This window comes from Hemibagrus wyckioides, linkage group LG09, assembly GCF_019097595.1.
Source record: "Hemibagrus wyckioides isolate EC202008001 linkage group LG09, SWU_Hwy_1.0, whole genome shotgun sequence".
NCBI lineage: Eukaryota > Metazoa > Chordata > Actinopteri > Siluriformes > Bagridae > Hemibagrus > Hemibagrus wyckioides.
In genome coordinates, this window is record NC_080718.1 from 20,314,959 (window position 1) to 20,333,976 (window position 19,018).

The 19,018-nt window shown below is 37.8% G+C and overlaps 1 protein-coding gene across 2 annotated transcripts; it reads left to right on the forward strand.

Annotated features, from left to right (window-relative positions):
- Positions 1 to 665: 665 nt before the first annotated feature.
- On the forward strand, positions 666 to 18,347 carry LOC131359791 (intraflagellar transport protein 43 homolog A). 2 transcript variants are annotated; one of them, XM_058399910.1, is made up of 10 exons: positions 666 to 794; positions 1,204 to 1,311; positions 1,449 to 1,463; positions 6,509 to 6,579; positions 10,318 to 10,353; positions 10,853 to 10,899; positions 14,624 to 14,696; positions 17,390 to 17,465; positions 17,645 to 17,707; positions 18,045 to 18,347. In XM_058399910.1, the coding sequence occupies exons 1-10, from the start codon at positions 741 to 743 to the stop codon at positions 18,153 to 18,155; spliced, it is 654 nt and encodes a 217-aa protein (XP_058255893.1). In that variant the 5' UTR covers positions 666 to 740; the 3' UTR covers positions 18,156 to 18,347. The 2 variants fall into 2 exon arrangements, with proteins under 2 accessions (XP_058255893.1, XP_058255894.1); XM_058399911.1 differs by lacking the exon at positions 1,449 to 1,463 and having other exon boundaries at positions 18,045 to 18,345.
- Positions 18,348 to 19,018: the final 671 nt, after the last annotated feature.

The following is a 19,018-nucleotide window of genomic DNA, read 5'->3' on the forward strand; positions in this document are numbered from 1 at the left end:
GAATTGGGTGTGTTGAATGTAATGCTAAACTCTGTAGTTTTGCTCTCCAGGTCTGGAATTTAACACACCTGACACAGCACATGGATGCAGAGGTCACTGACTCATGTGCACCAGACATTATTATTATTATTATTATTATTATTATTACAATTATTATGATTATTGTTGTTATCATTATTATTACAATTATTATGATTATTGTTATTATTATTATTATTTCATCATCATCATCATCATCATCATCATCATCATCATTATTATAATAAATTATCTGTTCTATATATATAATCAATTCAGAGACTATAAACAATATTACAACAATATTTTAAAATACTTTTACTGACCCACAGTACATTCAACATCTGTTTCTAACAGGATGTAATTATATTAAATATAATATTTAAAAAATAATAATTTTTAAATATGTAGAAAATTCTTATTATATAACTTTAAAACAAAAGTAACTTAGGCCAGGTCCCCTAAGCTAGGTAATGCATGAGTCCAGCTTTATTAAAAGAGTTTCATCTTTAAGAAACAAAATCGCCGCGCATGCGCACTCTGAATCCGTTTGAAACTGCAGTTAAATAGTTCTAATTCGAAACCGTAGGATTATCGTTTCATTTTTTTTGTCACCTTGGAGACGGTTGCTGTGCGACGCTTCCTCATCTCCAGGAAGTAAAACTCCAGAGAGAAGGAGGAGGAGGAGCAACGGGAATCTTCTACAAACGCTGTCCCGAAAAATGGACGATTCGTTGCAAATAGGTGATAATGGATTCAACGGATTTCCGAAAAGTGTAAGTTACATTAATTTTTGAGCGAATACACTTGAGGAATGTATTTTTTAGTTGTTAAATATAAACATATATTTGTAATAATCGTCGTTGGTTAGCCAGAGAAGCTTAGCTAGCTAAGAAGCTAAGGTTACTTGTGAACGCAAGGTTACCTCACTAGAGCTTGGTGTTTAGCAAACCCTTGTGATTATTTAACGGCACGCAGTGTTTAATATGTTGGGAGGCAACACGCTAGCTAGCTAATACTTATTGCATGTGTTGAAGCGAACTGAAGCGTCGGGTTGCCTTGGCAACAGAAAATAGTCGCTGGCAAAGATACCGGAAATGGTCTTCTATTCACGACACTTAACATCATATCGTTTAAATTAGTTATCATTTATTTAAGGTGTTGCAATCCACATTTTATCAACAGACTGCAAAAAGTGGCAGAAGGGCTCGTCAATCTGTTGATCAGGCGTCTGCAGAAGAGTCACGACACGGCAGGAAGTCGTCCTCCTCGGGCACGTCAGCACCAGGAGAGGTGAGTCCTGAGATTTACTGTCACTGGCACTGCACATCCATCTGATATCCATCTGATACATTTACATTACCTGTATCATTTATAATACCTAATCATACCGGTATATCTGCTCCTGCAACTCGTGCGCATGCGCCAAGGAGGAGGATGAGACGGTACAGTAGATACGCATGGCTTTGCTTCTAGTGCTTAGTTTTGTACTTGCTCCGTAATTTTATACCATGTAGTAACATCCATTGGTCTTAAATGGATTAAAATGCCTAAATGGTCAACATTATTTACTCTAGAATTACTTGGTATAAAGTTACAGTACTTGTGTTGAAGGCCAGGGGTTCTCAAACAGTCCCCTTTTTATAGCACAAACAACCTATAAGTGGGATTAGGAACATTATTTCAACCTTTCCAATAATATTGTAGCTATTTATTGGCACCAGAGAATAATTTTTCCACCCGTACAACCCATTGTTCATTAAAAGTGTCAGCAGATGTCAGTTGACATTATTTATAGGCCTAATAATTGTGTCATTTCCACCGCTGTAATGAATTTAGAAGATATTTTACCCCTGGCCATGCTTTGTAGAGCCTATTTGAGAACCATGGCTTTAAGCTGTTTAACTTAAGCTTTTAGTTCCAATTTATTTATACAGTGTGAGTGAATAGACATGTTTTTGAGATCACTATAGGAGCAATGTAAACAAAAACGTATTTGGGTTATGGATCATGGTAATCATATGAATGTGCACCTACTGGCCACTTTATTAGACACACCTTAAACACATACCACAGGAACACATACTACCATGCCACTAGCATGTCAGTGTTACAGCTGGAATGATCCACCACCCAAATAAAATGTGTGTACTGGTGGTTCTGTGGTGGTTTCTTTCTATTTGTGGTGTGGATAGAGTTGGACTAACCAACCGTGTATAAGAACAGATGGGCTAGAAGGTATACATGATAAAAAGGGCTAATGAGTGTAGAAACCAGGTAGGTGTAAAGTGAAACCTGAGTGCATATTGATAACATTGCAAATGTTCATTTTATTTGCCTACAAAGGTCTTTCCTCCTGCTGTGTGCTTTGTGTGCTATCAAATTATGGTCATTTTCCTTTCTAGCTCCAGTGTAGCAGGCTTGCATCAACACAATGGCATCTACAGTATGGAGGCTTTGGTTTGTCCCCAGGAGTGATGAGGGCTCTACATGGCCTGGCTTTTCTCCACTAGGAATTCCAGCAATGTTTTTTCGCCCTTCTGTAAACTTCCTAAATTAGACTAACTTTCCTGATGCAAAAACATGATTCTCGCGCCCTCTACGACCTTCCATCTAGATTAAATACATTTTTGGGGTCTTGTGTGACTGAGCCAGTTTTGGGTCAGTTTTAAAGTCTGCCGTTCTAAATATATATTCTGCATGAAATATATTCCATTTTGCGTCCATGTGGCATCTTGTGAGACAGACAGTAGTGGACCTGCAGTAGATTCTCACATTAATTTATGGACAGCACATTATATGAAGCAAGCTCGTGTTCATTTGATATTATTTGTCATTTGTTTGTTCTAGTAAAGCTTTGGAAATGCATGATACAATATGAGCGTGTTGCCTTATATGCTGGTCTGACTCGCATTGCATGAAACTGATACGCTTCCATTTTAACCAGCATTTTAGACCGCATGTGTTTGTTTTATTTGCCTCCTCTATTTTTTTTCTCCCATGCTTTAGTGAAGAGTAAACTTCAGAGAAATCATATCAGAACCAACAGTTCCACTTTCTGTACACTGTGAACTTTATCTACAGTCATAATCTACACTGACGTCATGACCATGCAGTGTGTAGTTCCATTGCAAAGATATTATTCTCAATGGAGGGTGGCAGGGTGGAGCAGCGGGTAGCATTGCCGCCTCTCAGCTTTGGTTGTATCCTGAGCTTGGACTACTGTCTGTGCCGCAACAGATGTTCTACACATGCGTGTGTGAGTTTTATCTGGGTACTGATCTCCCAGAAACATGCTGGTCGTTGGATTGGATAATGTTTTGTGCACCTTGATTGATTGACATCCCATCCATCTTTCACCCATTATAGGCCTAGATCCATCACGACTAGGAATATAGTGCTTTGGGAAAGGGAATTCAGTTTATTCATTTTCTCATGATCTGCTTAAAATGTATGCTATGAATACATATTGTAAATTAGTTGATTCTGTAACTTCTGGAGGTACAGGCAATGATGTTAGGCTGATGTTCGGCATTAGCAGCATTCATTATAGGGACATTAGAAGCTGATCTCCAGTGGCCTTGCACGCCTCACATTTGGTCTCGATTGGTGGTTTCTTAAATCACTCCACCACTGGCAGAGCTGCAAAGCTTTTCAATGCTTGTGAATTTCCCAAAAGTATTGTGGCAAATCTTGGAGTGTCAGGGCATTAGCTATGGCTATATTCCAACAAGCAAAACAAGATCATGTGAAAGCATCTCATCACCAGTACAGTAAAATGATTTTATTGTTTATATGTAAACCATTTATTAGTCAAGGATTGCACAAATTACCAGCGTCATTGAATGGCAGCCTAAATAAAACACATTACGTAGTTTGGTATTATATAATTAAAGTAAGTTTAGGGCTATAAATTATTTTTCTCAGTGGAAAGTCTTTAAGAAGCCTGGAGACATTGATGTCTGTTAATTAATGACTGTCATTAATGACTGTTGTCATTATTTCAGATGACCTTATTCTTCCCACAATCCTCTTTTTCCCATATGCCATGAAATTACTTGTGCCATTTTAATAGGACAACCAACTGCTTTTGTTCTTCCTTTTCTGTCTCTGTATGCGGCTTTTCAGCTGCACATAGCTGTGGTGAACGAACTCAGTAATGGCAGATTATTTATTTCATGTTTAAGCTAAAGACATTCCTTCAGGACGTTGTGTCATTTGCCGACCCAATTTGGTAATGTGAAATGCTGTGGGTTTTTCAGACCCATTTTTTGCCCACCCACCCTCACTGCACTATTCCATCACTATTCAAAAGTTCCCCTCTCTCTCTCTCTCTCTCTCTCTCTCTCTCTTTTTCTTCCTGTTTGACGTCTGTGATCTTAATCCAATTGACTATTTTCAGAATCAAAGAATGAGAATGAGAGAGCAAAAGTCTGTTTTTCCTGGAGTTATGTTGGCTCATTCCTAGCATTCAGCATTCTCAGCGGTGTTGTGTGCAGTTCCCACACTCTCCCATTCTTTCTACCACTCATTCTCCACTATCAGCCTTTAACCCAAGACAGGAATGGATCTGTGGTCACCGGAAACCCCGACACACACATCTACAGTAGCGCTGATAAGAGTATCAGGGAGCATGAGTCATACAACATGCTAATGAACTCTTTTAGATGTGATAAACCTCAACAGACTATACTGTCAGGTGTAAATATCAAGCATTCCTTATGTTATAAAGTTGTTTTTAATAGTGTTCACTAAAGCAAACAAGTTTTTAGTTCATCATTTTCAACAAGTGCCAATTTATATTTATATATAATACCACAGCACACCTTCAAAGGTCATGTGGAGTCTTCAAGGAGTCCGAGGTGTTTGTAAGAAGGTGTACAAAATATTAGGCTGGTGGATTTAATCTTATGGTTGATCAGTGTATGTATAATTGCCACTCATAACATTTTAGCATTTATGAAGGAACGACACATACATTTTAATCGCTTATATATACTTTATATATAATGTTGTGGAACATCACTACCTTTGTAACTGCTATAAAGATTTATAGTAATTTCCTCACTTTCTCTATCAATTTCTCTTTCAAAATATCAATAAAATGTAAAAAAAATCTGTTTTTGTGGCAGGTCTGCCATTGAAGTCCATGTGTTAGCTGTTAGTACTAGGAAACCAATAATGTTTTAGAACAAGCGTGTTTATATAAACCTTTGATTTGCCTTCCAGCTACAACTACTTTCAGAGCTGCTGTTATAGAAAATAAATGGAAACCTTCTGATCCTTCAGAGCCGAGAATTCAGCAGTGCAGTGGTGTCAGTGTACTTAGCTCTCCATACTGTAACATATCACTATGATGATTCTTGCCTTATATGGTTGTTTCACTAAAGGAAACCCTTTATTGACTAACACTTGCCTCTTTGAAAAAGGCATCCTTGAAATATATTGTGTCCTGTCATAAATATGTGACATATTTTGCTGTTTTTTTTTTTATGTTTTGTCTTACAACTTCATTAGTGATAAGAGGCTGACAATAAACCTAATTGTTCATAAATCAGCTACAAAAAAATATACGGGTGGTTCATAAATTATTTGACATTTGTCTTATGCTAATTTGTTATATTCGTGAAATATTTCCTGATGTCCTTGTCTGGAAGTCACATAACATTTGAGTGATTCTTTTTATGGATTTATTTTGTGCAGAAAGCTTACTGATCCAGCAAGCAAGCTTTAAGCATTGTTAGAAACAACAATAGCATCCCTGAGCAGCATTACATCTTTAATAAAAACATACACAAGCTTTTGTTCTGAGTATACAGTAAAAGAAAAAAAAAAAAAGAAAAACAGCAAATTGTACGGGACATTTTTGTTATTGTTCCTTGTGGTTAATTGTTTTTTTGCTGGCTGTCCGGTTGAGTGATTCATGATTGACGTAAGTTAGGGATGTCAGAAGAACAAAGCCGTAGTGTCTCCACCAAAAGAAGCAGATGAGTCTAATTTTTTCCCTTAAATTCACAGCAGTGTTCTGACAAACATCCGTCTTGGAAGTATTTACTGAAGTGGAATATTTATAGAAAGAATGTATAAAACCACTGTGTAATGATTGGGATGAAAATGGTCATACAAAAAAAACTACTTTCTATAGGTGTATTTTATTTCGAGCTTTGGCAGTGCAAGCACTGTGGGACATTAGAGAAGATTCATAGGGAGTGTCTGCATAGTTTAGTTAATCTAGAGCTTTAATCTAGGAACACCTTATTCAGCCAAAGAATGTGTTTCTTTAGAAAAGGCTAAATCTTCCTCCAGGTGTCTTAGATTACAGATTAGTGAGCAAGCTCTGTATTTCAGGAGATACCCTGGCCTAGTTAATATATTTAATATATTCCTTTTAAACACAGATACGGTTGATCCTATATTAACACTGAATGTTGTGCATGGAAATGTTCAGAATATACCATTTTTGTTTTATTAATTGATTGTCATTTGTTAGGGACCTCCACCTAAGCCACCTCGCAGACAGGGAGGCTGGGCTGAAGAGTCCACCGGGACCGGATCTGCCAAGTGAGTTCCCACATATCTTTTACACAAATCTCTTCCTACTTGTGACAGATGTGACAATCCATTCATCGAATTATTGAGTAGTTGATATGTTCTTTTATGTGAAAATACATTTCTATAGCCTACATGAGTATAAGACAGACCCTAAAGCATTGACTGATATTTATGTGCGTATACGTATGTACACATAAACGCACACACACAATCGCAGGGTTCAATCATGTATACTGAATATATAAATACTCACAAATCCTCAGTGCAAACCTAACTTTTATCTGACCTTTATTCATAGTCTAACCCTAACTAACCCAAAGCATAGTTCTACCCTTTTTGTCTGGAACACAGTATACAAGCACACACATACATGATTGCCTGTCAACAAAGCAGGCTTCCCAGAAAACAGCATTAGGTTTCTCACGTAATCCTTTCAGGTAAGAATACCAACAGTGTCTTGGGATACTTGAGATACTGCCAGTTTTAGCCAATTTTCCACTGATGGCTGAATAATTCAGCTAGCATTTTTTTCTTGTTGTTGTTGCTCTGAATATTCCCACTAGTCTTGTATGCGACTGAGTTTTGAGTCTATGCGGATTGTCAGTCTTGTGTATTTCTTCAACACAAAGCACAAAAGGAAACCTGGAAGTCTGGCCAACAAACTGACCATCAAGTTTAAGTTACACTCATCCAGGTGCAATCTATTGACAATGTTAAAATAAGGCAGATGTGACTCTTTTTTGGCTCAAGGAGCTTTGTAATAGTAATAGGAAAGATAACAGTACAAATCTATGAATCTGTCATGATCTACCACACATGAATATGAAAATATATATGTATCTATGTATATATAGACAAAACAACTAATCCAAATTAGGTTAAATAGTTGGACTGGTGATGAGAAGGTTGTGAGATTGAATCCCAGGTCCATCAAACTGCCATTACTGGGCCCTTGACCCAAGGCTCTTAACCCCTTAATTGCTCAGCTGTATAGAAACATTAGCTAAAATATAAGTCACTCTGGATATATGGCCATATGCCAGAAATGTAAATGAATGTCGAGGCCATACATCATATATCTTGTTCCGTACTGGGTAGTAATAACCAAATGTATTATGTTGATTATTTAGTCTCTTCTAGAGAAGAATGAATTATTTATTTAATTAATTATATGTAAACAATAATGTCTATTTCTTTTTGCTGTGATATCTGCTATAAAACCTTTCAGTTTCAGTTTTTCCCTCAGTTAAGTAATGCAGTGTCCTGTATGAGACACTGGAGGGCGATGTTCTCTATTCAAATACATTTAGAAAGCTTTACAGGCTTGAATTGGTTTAATTCAATAATATTATTTCTAATTCATACAGATCAACAAGACAAACTTGCCATGTTGCTCAATATTTCACTCATTAAATCTTATTGAAAATAGAATGCTATTTCAGATTGAGAGAAGCCATGGGGTATAAAGCTCATTCTGTCATATCACTGCACTCTGCAGTCTGTCAGTGGCAATGTGTCGCTTGTTCCAGTTGATTCAGTGCTCTACTGCTTCACTGCTTCTCTCCTTTAAAACTAGAGATGCATATAGTGGCACTCTGAAGTGAACAAGCCAGCTAGATTGGATTCATTTGCATGGTTTTCTGAATCACTGGTCCGGGCAGCAGTGAGAACCTCGATACATCCGTCTGGAGACAGGTCAAGGTGTCATCTCGGTGCGTCTGCCTAACCTGTCTTGATTTTCTCTATTCTGGGAGAGAGATAAAGGAGAGAGAAAGAGTGGATAGAGCTCTGTATAAGGTGTTAAAGGGGTTCACGATGCATTGATCCTGCACTGTGAAACAAAGTAACTAATGGTCCCCTCTAGAGCAGGCAAGGACCTTTTTTTCCAGCTCAATGTCACCCCTTGTGCTCAATCACCGCCGCCCTGCTCACACTAATCCCACAGCAGAAATCCCAGGATTTGCAGATCTATCACTCCTAATTGACACTAACTGATCTGTCAGTTTATTGATGAACCTTTGAAGCCAGGTTGTCACAATATATTTTATCCCTAACAACTTTTTCCAGACAGTTTGACCATGTCTATCGCTTTACCTTACATGAGTCTTAATCAAGGGGTCCTGTAATGTGCTTTAAATGTGACTCTGCCCAGACAGGACACACATAGAGGGCAGTGGGATGAGCTGCTGCTCCCTTACCGTGCAATACAGTACAGAGCAAAGCTAGAAATACAGCTGTTGTATAAAACACTGTCACAGTGGGTGCCGTCATAACAAGAAAAACATTATCCAGAGTCATACGAAACCTGCTCATTAACAATATACAGCCTAGTGACAAATTAACGGAAAAATAGTGTCTGTAGTGCTGTAGTGGGAGGCCTTTTGCTGGCATGATGCGAGCCTACTCCATCTCCCCTTTTTAGGTAAGTATTACTGAATGTGTATTTAAGACTTATTATCTTTATTCTCTGATAAGGTTCAGGATGCCCCCATCCTTAAAGCAAGATGACTTATTGATTAGTTTATAGAGGATGAAAATGATCTAAAATCAAAGGTGGTGGCCTTCATAGTTACCAGGTCACAAATATATTGAACATCTATGAGTGAATTTGGAGCGAAAGTGCTTTCCACCACCTTCACTGATAACTTGCTGAGGGATCCTTTGGAAGAATGCTGTACATCTCACCAGTACAGTTCCAGAGAATCCATGCTAAGACATGTGGAAGTGGCTTCGAAGGCTCATGGAGGCCCAACAACCTAATTTTGTAGTAGCTGGACACATAGGACAGAAGTGCTAATTGTATGTTTTAACATATATGAGCTCACAGGTCCAGTCCACAAAGTGGCTATAGCATGTCCATCATTATGATGAACTTGTGATCTGTCAGTGTTTATATAAATATATAAAATGTATGTATATATGTGTATATATATATACCACAACTGAGCCCCATTGTAACTGAATTTAACTAGCTATATATATTCACAGTATAGTAATAGTGCCTGAATTCTGTGCATCTGGTCACACATATATAATATATATATCATGTCCAGACATATATAATGTCCAGATTTATGAAATTTAAATTACATCTGATTTATCTTATTACAGATTTATTATGTATGACAAATCTATTTTTTCACAGATTTGTTTTAGCAATTAATCAATAAAGCTGATATTGAATTGTTGTAATTTATTGTGAGATTTGGAATAATACGAATGCCTAAGTATTTCTTACCCAGTAGGGGGCAGTAAATGCTAAGAGAATCCCTTCTGGTTCTGTTGTACCTGATTAATCAGAATCAACACTGATTTGCTTTATCTCCTTAATCAATGCATGATGCCCTGAGTGGGCTTCTGCTGTGGTCAGAGACTTGTTTTAAAGAGCAGAGGGCAAAACAAAGTGTGACAATGCTACTCCTTTTTTTAAATTTCTTTTTACGGCTCTGTGGTGTAGATACAGATTCTCCCTTTTTATCCAGTTTATCTAGTAAGTACTTATTATTAAGATAAGGTTGGAATGATTTGTTACAATTAATCAAGTTGGTAAATTATAGAAGAGTAATAATAGCAAAATTATGCTGTTTGTTTAATAAGGGCTGAAACACTTGTATCCACGAATGTATCCACTTAATCACTAGTGCTGGGATGATTAAGGACAAAAAAAGCATTCAGTAAGAAAGTACTGTGCAAGTAAAAAATGTGTTGTTGATTATTTTAACCTTTTCTATGTTTTCTTCTTTAAAGAGCCGGAAGAAGACAAGGTGCCGAGGAGGTCGAGGAGTAAGTTTCACACTTTTTCCTTTAATTTTCATTCATGTTTTATTACTTTTCCATATTGCTGATTAAAAATAAGAGGTTCTTATTTATACAAATAAATAAATAAAATAGAGTAGAATAGCCCGTCTGTTTACGCTTCTATAAAAAAAAAAAAAAAAAGGAAATTGCCATTGCTTGGAAATTGTCCTTGGTTGCAACTAATCCTGGCATTCCAAGAACAATCACTTAGCCTGATTAAAAGACATCATGGTGGAGTTCTCATCACTTTAGCTGAGGTTGGGGGGTGGATGGGGGGGGGGGGGGGGGCTGCAAGGCGTTTGTCTTTTTTGAATTCTTGCACCACTTTACCTGTGCCTTCAAGCCATGTAGGACATAATTACAGCAGGGGAGATTAGCACAGAAATTTCACCGCTAAGTAACAAGTCTTTTGCTTTGGTGATTAACAGCTCCATAGCCTTTGCTCTAACAGACACCTGTTGTTCTTGTTGTTGTTTGTGTATAGCCGCCGGTTAAGACCTCAGACCCCCAAGGGCTCGGATGATGAAAGCGGTGAGTATCCCTGTGTTTCTGCTAGCGACACTGCTCAGCTCACCTCTGTTAACACAGTTTGCCACAGAGTTCACACTTATTGGGTATGTTACCGAATTACAGCAGGCTAAAAATGGCCTTTGATTGATCATTGCAGTGCAGTTATCCAAATATAACCTCTTCGTTGATTGATAACTGAGCTGTGAATTTGCACCATAAAATCATTCATCTGGGAGTATGATGCAACTCCATTTTATATGCTATTTATATGCTAGACTATTCAAGGAATAAAACGCAGTGGATGTGCTATTATAGGAAAATAAGCAATGATGGATGGTATTGCTATCGATTATTATTAATAATAATAATAATAATAATAATAATAATAATAATAATAATAATAATAATAATAATAATAATCGATAGCAATATTTTCGATAGCAATATGTTAATTATTATTATTATTATTATTATTATTATTATTATTAATAATAATAATAATAATAATAAACATATGCACAAAATGTTAGATTTTGATGTCCGTGGCAGATACCTGTTATTTATAACATGATTTTAAAAGTTATACCCACACCTCAAGGGGAAGGGTGAGAATTCTCCATGCCCGTAACCGCACAGGTCATAACTTGAGTGGCAGCACTCGTGTGTGTGTGTGTTCACTCACACTACTCCCTGCCCGAAGTGTCTTCCACTGGGAACATGGCTTCCACACACCCTGGAGCTCTTGAGGTCCACCACACAAGTAATGTCAGAACTTTCAGCAAAGCACAGACTGGAATAATTGTTCCAATTTTTCTACCAAGCAGCAGGGGAAATAAGGGCTGAAATTGCCAAAAGTAAAGAGGAGGGGTGAAGAGCAATGCCACTGGTTGCACTGTTTTAGAAGGCAGCACTGGTATAGTTCGGAATGTTGAAGGATCGCTGTTTAAGTACGTTAACAATTCCTAAACATTATGATTATTGTATTGAACCTCCCAAGCCATGTTATAACAATTCTATTTTTTTTTTATTTAAATTATTTTAGATTTTAAAAATGTTTTACTCTACAATAAAACCTTTGGTCTACAGATTTTGCTCTGAAAAACTTGTGGTGGAATGCTGTTATATCCTAAACCATACACACTGCCCCTGTTTAACATGTGAATCAATTTGAGCAAATTACCATGAATGTAATAACCAAAATCTTGGAATGTTCAATGTTTTTAACATTGTATTAAGGAAATCCAGAAATTTCAGAAATTTCCAGAGGGAAAAAAACAGATTAATACAGATAAATCCAGTTTAGTGATATGTCTGTTTCCCGAACTGAACCTGCAGTATAAATAAAAAATACCAAAATGTGAACATTAAAATATCTGTGGATCCCGCTAACTATAGTGCAATAATAAGGCTGTCTAATATATAATATCTAATATCAGTTTCTAAAGTCCTGGCCTAAAAATGGTCAGAGAGAGACCTTGCAGCTTTAGGGTCTGGAGATTATTTTATGAACAGCAAATGCCATTGGCTGGGTTTACTGGGCTATATGGTGTGTGTATATTTTTTATATATATATATATATAATATACATGAATATTAAAGAGTCTTACTGGTCCATTTAGTTTTCTGTCTCTGTATTTTATCAGAGTAAATAACCTTGGTGGGCGTATTGGATGGGAGGTAAACAAATCTTAAATGCTGGGAGGTGCAGCCTTGGTTTTTGATGGAGTCGTCATATTAGCTTGTATTCAGCGACCCCTACTTCTCCCCTGACCTCTCATAATAGGCTGCATTGGAACCTCATTTAAAAACGTTGTTTTGCTTTGGCCACTTAATCATGGAGTTTGCATACACAGAGCTAAGCCCTCCATGTTTCACATTGAACTCTCATAGAATTGTGTTGATAGTGCATTATTCACTGAGATGAGGGGAGGGTTGGGGGAAAAACAAGCCTGGAATCTATTTGCGAGGAGCTGGACGTAGAGGCTTTTTGATGTCACTGTGCTAAGACCATTAAATTTGATTGGGGGTCCAGGGGGGACAGATTCTGCTGAACGCACTGCTTTGGAAATGAGAGGACAAAGTGTCACCCAGGACCTCATGAATATGAAGTAGCACTCAGCGCGCGCCCGCATTTATTTGGATATCAGAAACACAGATGAATCTTGTCAGTGACTAAACGAGGCTGGCATTTTTAATTAGATTTAATTAAAAATAAAAGAAAAGCAAGAAGTTATCAATGGAGGCATAAGAGGGCTTGTTATCAGTGTCAGAGTGATGGAATTTAACATGAGTTGCAGGCTGTGTTGCTCTGACTGAAGCTGTACAGTCCAAAAATTCCCTAGAGTGTGTCTTGGTTGTTTGAAGGTGTTCAAAAATAACTGTCTAATTAGTTACATTGATGTTGATATCAGAGATCATGTTAGAAATGGTCTTTAATTTTGTAGGGTCATATAAAAGGAAAGTTGTGGGTTTTTTTGCCCACTTTTTTTAATCTGTGAAAGATAATATATTTAAAAAATCCTTTTTTGTTAAAACTTTTTTAGATCTTGTGTATTACTTTCATATGTTCTCAACCATCAATGGCTCTCTTTTGATTCGGAAGCAAAGGAGCATCACATTTTCTCAAAACACAAAGATTAATTTCTTTTTTATACACGTTATATTTACGCTATGTATAATTTTCATGTGAATAATATGCAAATAGTAAACGTTTCCATTAATCCAAGCTTATAATATATATTGAATGAGCATACTAACACTACCATCTCCTATTCTCCTTTTGTTTATGAGTCTTTCACACTCCCCACTCCCCAACATACTCCCACTAACACTTCCTCACTCTAACGAAAGTCCATCCAAAAGGGTGTGTGTGGGTGGATGTGTGTGTGTTGGGGGGCTGTGAAAGTTTGCCCTGTCCTTCTTTGGGAGCAACGCCATGCTCTGTCCTGTTGAGTTTTGCCAATTAAAGTGGGTTCCCACTGTTTTGAGCGGCGGGCAGGCAGCTCCTGGCACTGCGGCTCCTGCCAGGGCGCGCCGTGACTTCCGACCCCACACAGATGGGCACACCTGGAGCCTAGCCCATGCCGATCGGGCACACAGGTCACCCACTCCAGCCCGAAGGGTCCGTAGGGTAGCCACCAGTGACAAGGCCCAAATGCCGGGGTAGTGGGGGGTAAGGTGGGGTGCGTAAGTGGTGTGGGGGAGTGCATAGAGGGTAAGGGGGAGGCAATTTTCAGGGAGCCCCTGGCCAGTGCTCTGCCTCGCAGCAGGAAGAGATGCCGCCTTGCTCACTGAATATTCATGCCCGCCTGGTCACTGTGACAGGGGGCAGTGAGGAAGAGGATATTAGAGAGAGAGAGAGAGAGAGTGAAAGAGAGATGAGGAGTCGGAGGGAGAGAAGAAGCAGGAGAGGGAGGGTGGGAATCAAATGCCAGTTCACACGCAATATAAACAAAAATTAACAGAGGAGACAGACGGCATCTGTGAAGCCTTATGATTCAAGGGATGTGAGATATGTTGCAGCTTTCAGTAACACCCAGCAGTAGCAAGCAGCATATGGCCAAGCTTGTTCCAAGGGCTTCAGTTTTTTTTTCCTTTTTAGAAAAGTTTGCAGAGTGTTTTCTGCAGCCCACCTTTCCTTTTTGCCCCCTTGTCTGTTTCTTATCCTCCATTATGTCTAATCAGATTGAAACGTCCACCAGTAGCACATGCATAGTTTATCAATGTTGATATGTCTTTATCTTAGACATTCCCGTGATCCCAGATCTGGATGAAGTACAGGAAGAGGACCTCACCATGCAAGTGGCTGCACCTCCAAGGTACACAGCAACTTTGAATACCAGTAACTTCTGCCCCAGTAGAAAGCCAAATTAAAAGTGTTGCTATGCCGATTATAATTTAGCCCACGCTGCAGATATCTATGCTGGATTTGAGCTGCGTAATAATTACTGGCCTGTTGTCAGATTTAAATATGAACCATGCTGTAGTTATAATATATATGTAATGGGTCACAAATTCAAAATGTCACGCTCCTTTGACAACTGATGTATTAAGTGTTAATACGTCAACTAAGACTAAACCCCATGAGTGTTGTTAATCTGACGTGCAGACGTGTGATCTGACAACACTACAGTTTCCACTTGTGAGGAGAGTTGGCATTTGGAGAAGCTTTCCACACAGTGAGTCTATTCTCACAGGGCTCTCAGAGTGAGTCTTTATACAGTAGTGTTCACACAAAAGCTAGAGACAACCTACTTTATTTCAATCAAACGGCTAATGCATTAATTCAATTTTCAGACAAAGTCATGCAGTACGGAAGTAGCATTTTTCTGTTTCACCAGTACTGTTCATTACTGTTATTGTTTAGAAAGGTTTTAAACAGTAAAATCAGTAGGAAGTCTGTAAATATTTTATCTGGAATATTTAATATTGACCCAAAAGTACTATGTGGCTGTTTGATCAAAAATGGAATTATTGTATTGTACATTTCTCCATTGTTATTGTTTGCCACAGCTAATTAACAGTACATCCTGAAGGACCATTGGGTTTGACTTTGGCACAGTACTACATGCCACCAATTTCCTATTCATCATTTGCGATGCCATTTGTGCTTTGTCCAAGCAAACACCATCGATGCTTTCACATACAGGGTTATCAAGTAGGTCTGGAAGTATGGAATTTATATTCAAGGTATTCATTTACAGACCGTAAAAAGTATATCCAGAAAATATTTAGGAAAAAGTATGTCTTTGTCTAAGCAGGGCTAAGGAGACAGATCTTGTGTTTTTCAGTCTTGATATTCCTGTACCTCTGCACCTTTTGAAGTTCTTCTTGTTTCTGACTCACCTGATAGAACAAATCAGCTAATCAGTTTGCTTGGAACTGGACAGAGGCTATTCTTGGACCAGTTGTTTTGTTGTCCACAGCCTAGTCCCATTGCCATATTCTTCCCTGCCTAAGCAATCTGCTTCTTGGTGGAAAATGCACCAGGGTTTGATTCAAGCAGACCAAACACTGCATATGTGAAAGCACCTGATAAAAGGAAAGGAGTCTCTAGGACCAAAACTCTGAGACCTGAGAAACTGGTCATTAAGGGCAAAAAAGAACATTTTTATATTATTAATAATAATAAAAAATAAAATCAGGATTACTTGTTTATTGTGAAGCAAAGTTGATAGAAAGCCTTACTGCTTGAGTATCAGGTGCTCAATCATATGTTGGTCATTAGGAGACATCAACAGGTGCTAAATGTGAATTTAAATGAATGATCTGTGAACAGGACTTTCAGATATTTCATGTATTATGAGGAACACAAAGAAGAGCTTTAACCATGTAACTGATAACTGAAGCAATCAGCATTTCATGCCACATGTTAGGGGTCCGGAATCTGAATGTGGCTGCCCTTTTCCCCTTTGGCTCTCTCTGTGTACCGTCTGTGAGATCGTATCCACATTGAACTCATCGTAAGGGCAATGTAGCATGTAATGTGGCTTAAGTAGGACTGGCATGCGCTGCTAGGTCCTGGCTACTTTTACAGATATGCTCTCAGTGTAATATACAAATTGCGATAAGCAGCTGGCTATTAATTTAGAGACTGACTTCTGCTTGGCTTTGGTTTTGATTTTGTGTCCCAATACTTCATAAGTCATTTTTCATGGTGTGTTTTTTTTTTTTTTTTTTGGTTTGCTTTGGTTTCAGGCTCATCTCAATGTGTGGAGTAAAGCAGAAGTCATTTTACAGAATCTCAAATGCACTCTCATTTATAGTGGGATCATACCAAAGCAATGTTAAAGTCTTCACTTTGATTGGTCAGAAGATATTGATGAACAGGAACTAAGGACTGTAGCTTGTTCAAACATGTTACGGTTTCTTTAGCAAAAGCTAATACACAGGGCACATCCTTTTACCCTAATAATAAACAGATTTTTAAAGAAAATGCATAGTCATGTAACAAAGAAAACGGGATGATCAATGAAATAGTGAGGCTTTCTGTAGGAAACATTTATTTAACATTTATGGAAGGAGTCTTCAGTGTCAGTGCTTCATAACAGTCTTAACAGTTTTCCACCATAGACTTTGATCTTTCTGATATCTTAGATGATATTACTACAAAAAAGCTTTTTACAACGTCTATATTTTAAAGCCGTAACAGAAACTAACTTGATTTGTAGACTTTCCACAAATATTAAACATTAAACAAAATAACAAACAGTTAAACTGATTATGTTTTGTTTAGTACTTAATTAAAAATTGTAATCTTTGGCAAATTGGTGTGGCGTAAGGGGAGTAAAACATTTTTGCATGTGCTCTTACAGGAAGATAATAAACTTAGAATAAACATTAGGGGCGTCATTGATTATTTCCTTAACAGCACTCACCATAATATATAATCCGTAATTATTAATGCTGAAACTGTTGGTTGGCTTCATCATTATGTTTCACTTTGTATGAAACTAAACTAAAGTTTTTCCAACATTGTACATATGTAGCTGAGTTTCTGTCATTACTTCAGTATCCAGGTGAACAGAGTGATGACCTACAGGGATCTGGACAATGATCTCATGAAGTATACAGCATTTCAGACTCTGGTAAGGCCCGATTCAGTTGCTCACACTGATTTTCGTCAAATGCTGGGAATTTCCATTGTTTCTTTTAGCGGAACATTTGATAATTTCCATTACAGTATGAAGCCTTACATTACATGTATGTGGCTAATTTAATTTTTTTTTTTTTTTTTGGTTAATGCTTAGTGTGTGTTTGTGTCCAGGATGGTGAGATTGACCTGAAACTTCTCACCAAGGTTTTAGCACCAGAGCAGGAGGTGAGAGAGGTGAGTAAAGTTTTAAGACCAGGCAGGGCTGTTTTTTTTTTCCTTCAGGGCTGACCAGCTGCTTCTGGGCCACCAAAGGGGGCCATGCTGTGCCTCTGAGGAACACAAGATTTATGAAACATTAACTTCAACTCTCCATCTCTCCAGCTTTCTTCGTCTCTGTTTTGTGTCTTGTTTTATGATCACTTCACTCGTCCCTTCTTCTTGCTCCTGGCCTCGTGCCGTTCTTGTGCTCTTGTCCTTGCTCTGGCTCTTTATCTTATTCTTCCCTATCCATTTCATGTCCTTCTCTCCATTACTCCTGGCTTTCTCTTTACCTCTCGTGCTCTCTGTGCAGGAGGATGTTGGCTGGGACTGGGATCATCTATTTACGGAGGTGTCCTCCGAGCTGCAGACGGAATGGGATCAAGGAGAGAGAGAGGAGCAGTCTCCTCTTCCTGTGGCCTGAGGATAGATGACTTTCAGTGAAAGGCCAGTGCATTACTCACTAGGGGGCCTCATCTTGTGCCCTGCCTGAGTTACACCTGCATATATATATGTATTTTAATATTGTTCATATTGAATTTTTAACCCCAGGAATTCTTCTAGTGCTGTATATTTGACATTTTGATATTAAAAGCAACCCAGAAAAAGTTTCGCTTCTGTTCTCCTGAACTCATTCAGTCATCTCAAGACCTTTCATGTCATTCATATTATTTGGAGAGAATTTGTGGGATCAAGTCCAAGGTTAATGAACAGGTAAGCTGAAATCCAGTTAATTGGTTTAAAATGAACTTTACACAACAGAGCAACACAACCTTATCATTATTGACTGCACCATTGACTCTATCTGTCTGCTCTTGGCCACAGCTTCCACATTCTACACAATTATCTCAACCACATTGAGCTAGGATCCTATTGACATCACTGGGATTAACATAATTAAATGTTTTGTATTAGGTCTGACAACCACACTCTAATTATGAAAGGTTACAGGTTTAGATTCTGTTCAGTATCTATTTTTTATGTTTAATTTGCAATATAATTGTTTCATATAAAATAATATTCATGAAGACAATGTGGAAAGATATTTTTATAGAGTGCAACGTTACACATCAGTGAATTAATTCTCTGGCAATAAAATGCTATAGTTACAGTAAAAGCTATAAATTCGCATTAAAATAGTACAGAACTGTTACTTTTACAGCAGTATCAGCTGAGTTGTTATTGTAAACAGTATTCATTTGTAATTTATTAGAATTTCCATATTACAGTGCCAGCACTTTAAGTTATTGTTTTATAAACTACTATAAATTTATTACAGCCTTTTAC

Bases quoted from the DNA above. Each gene is read 5' to 3' on its own strand.
- LOC131359791 (XM_058399910.1), top strand. From the start codon at position 741: ATGGACGATTCGTTGCAAATAGGTGATAATGGATTCAACGGATTTCCG. The intron at 10,354-10,852 runs GTAAGTTTCACA...GTTTGTGTATAG, and splicing joins GGTGCCGAGGAGGTCGAGGA to CCGCCGGTTAAGACCTCAGA. The intron at 14,697-17,389 runs GTACACAGCAAC...TCATTACTTCAG, and splicing joins CAAGTGGCTGCACCTCCAAG to TATCCAGGTGAACAGAGTGA.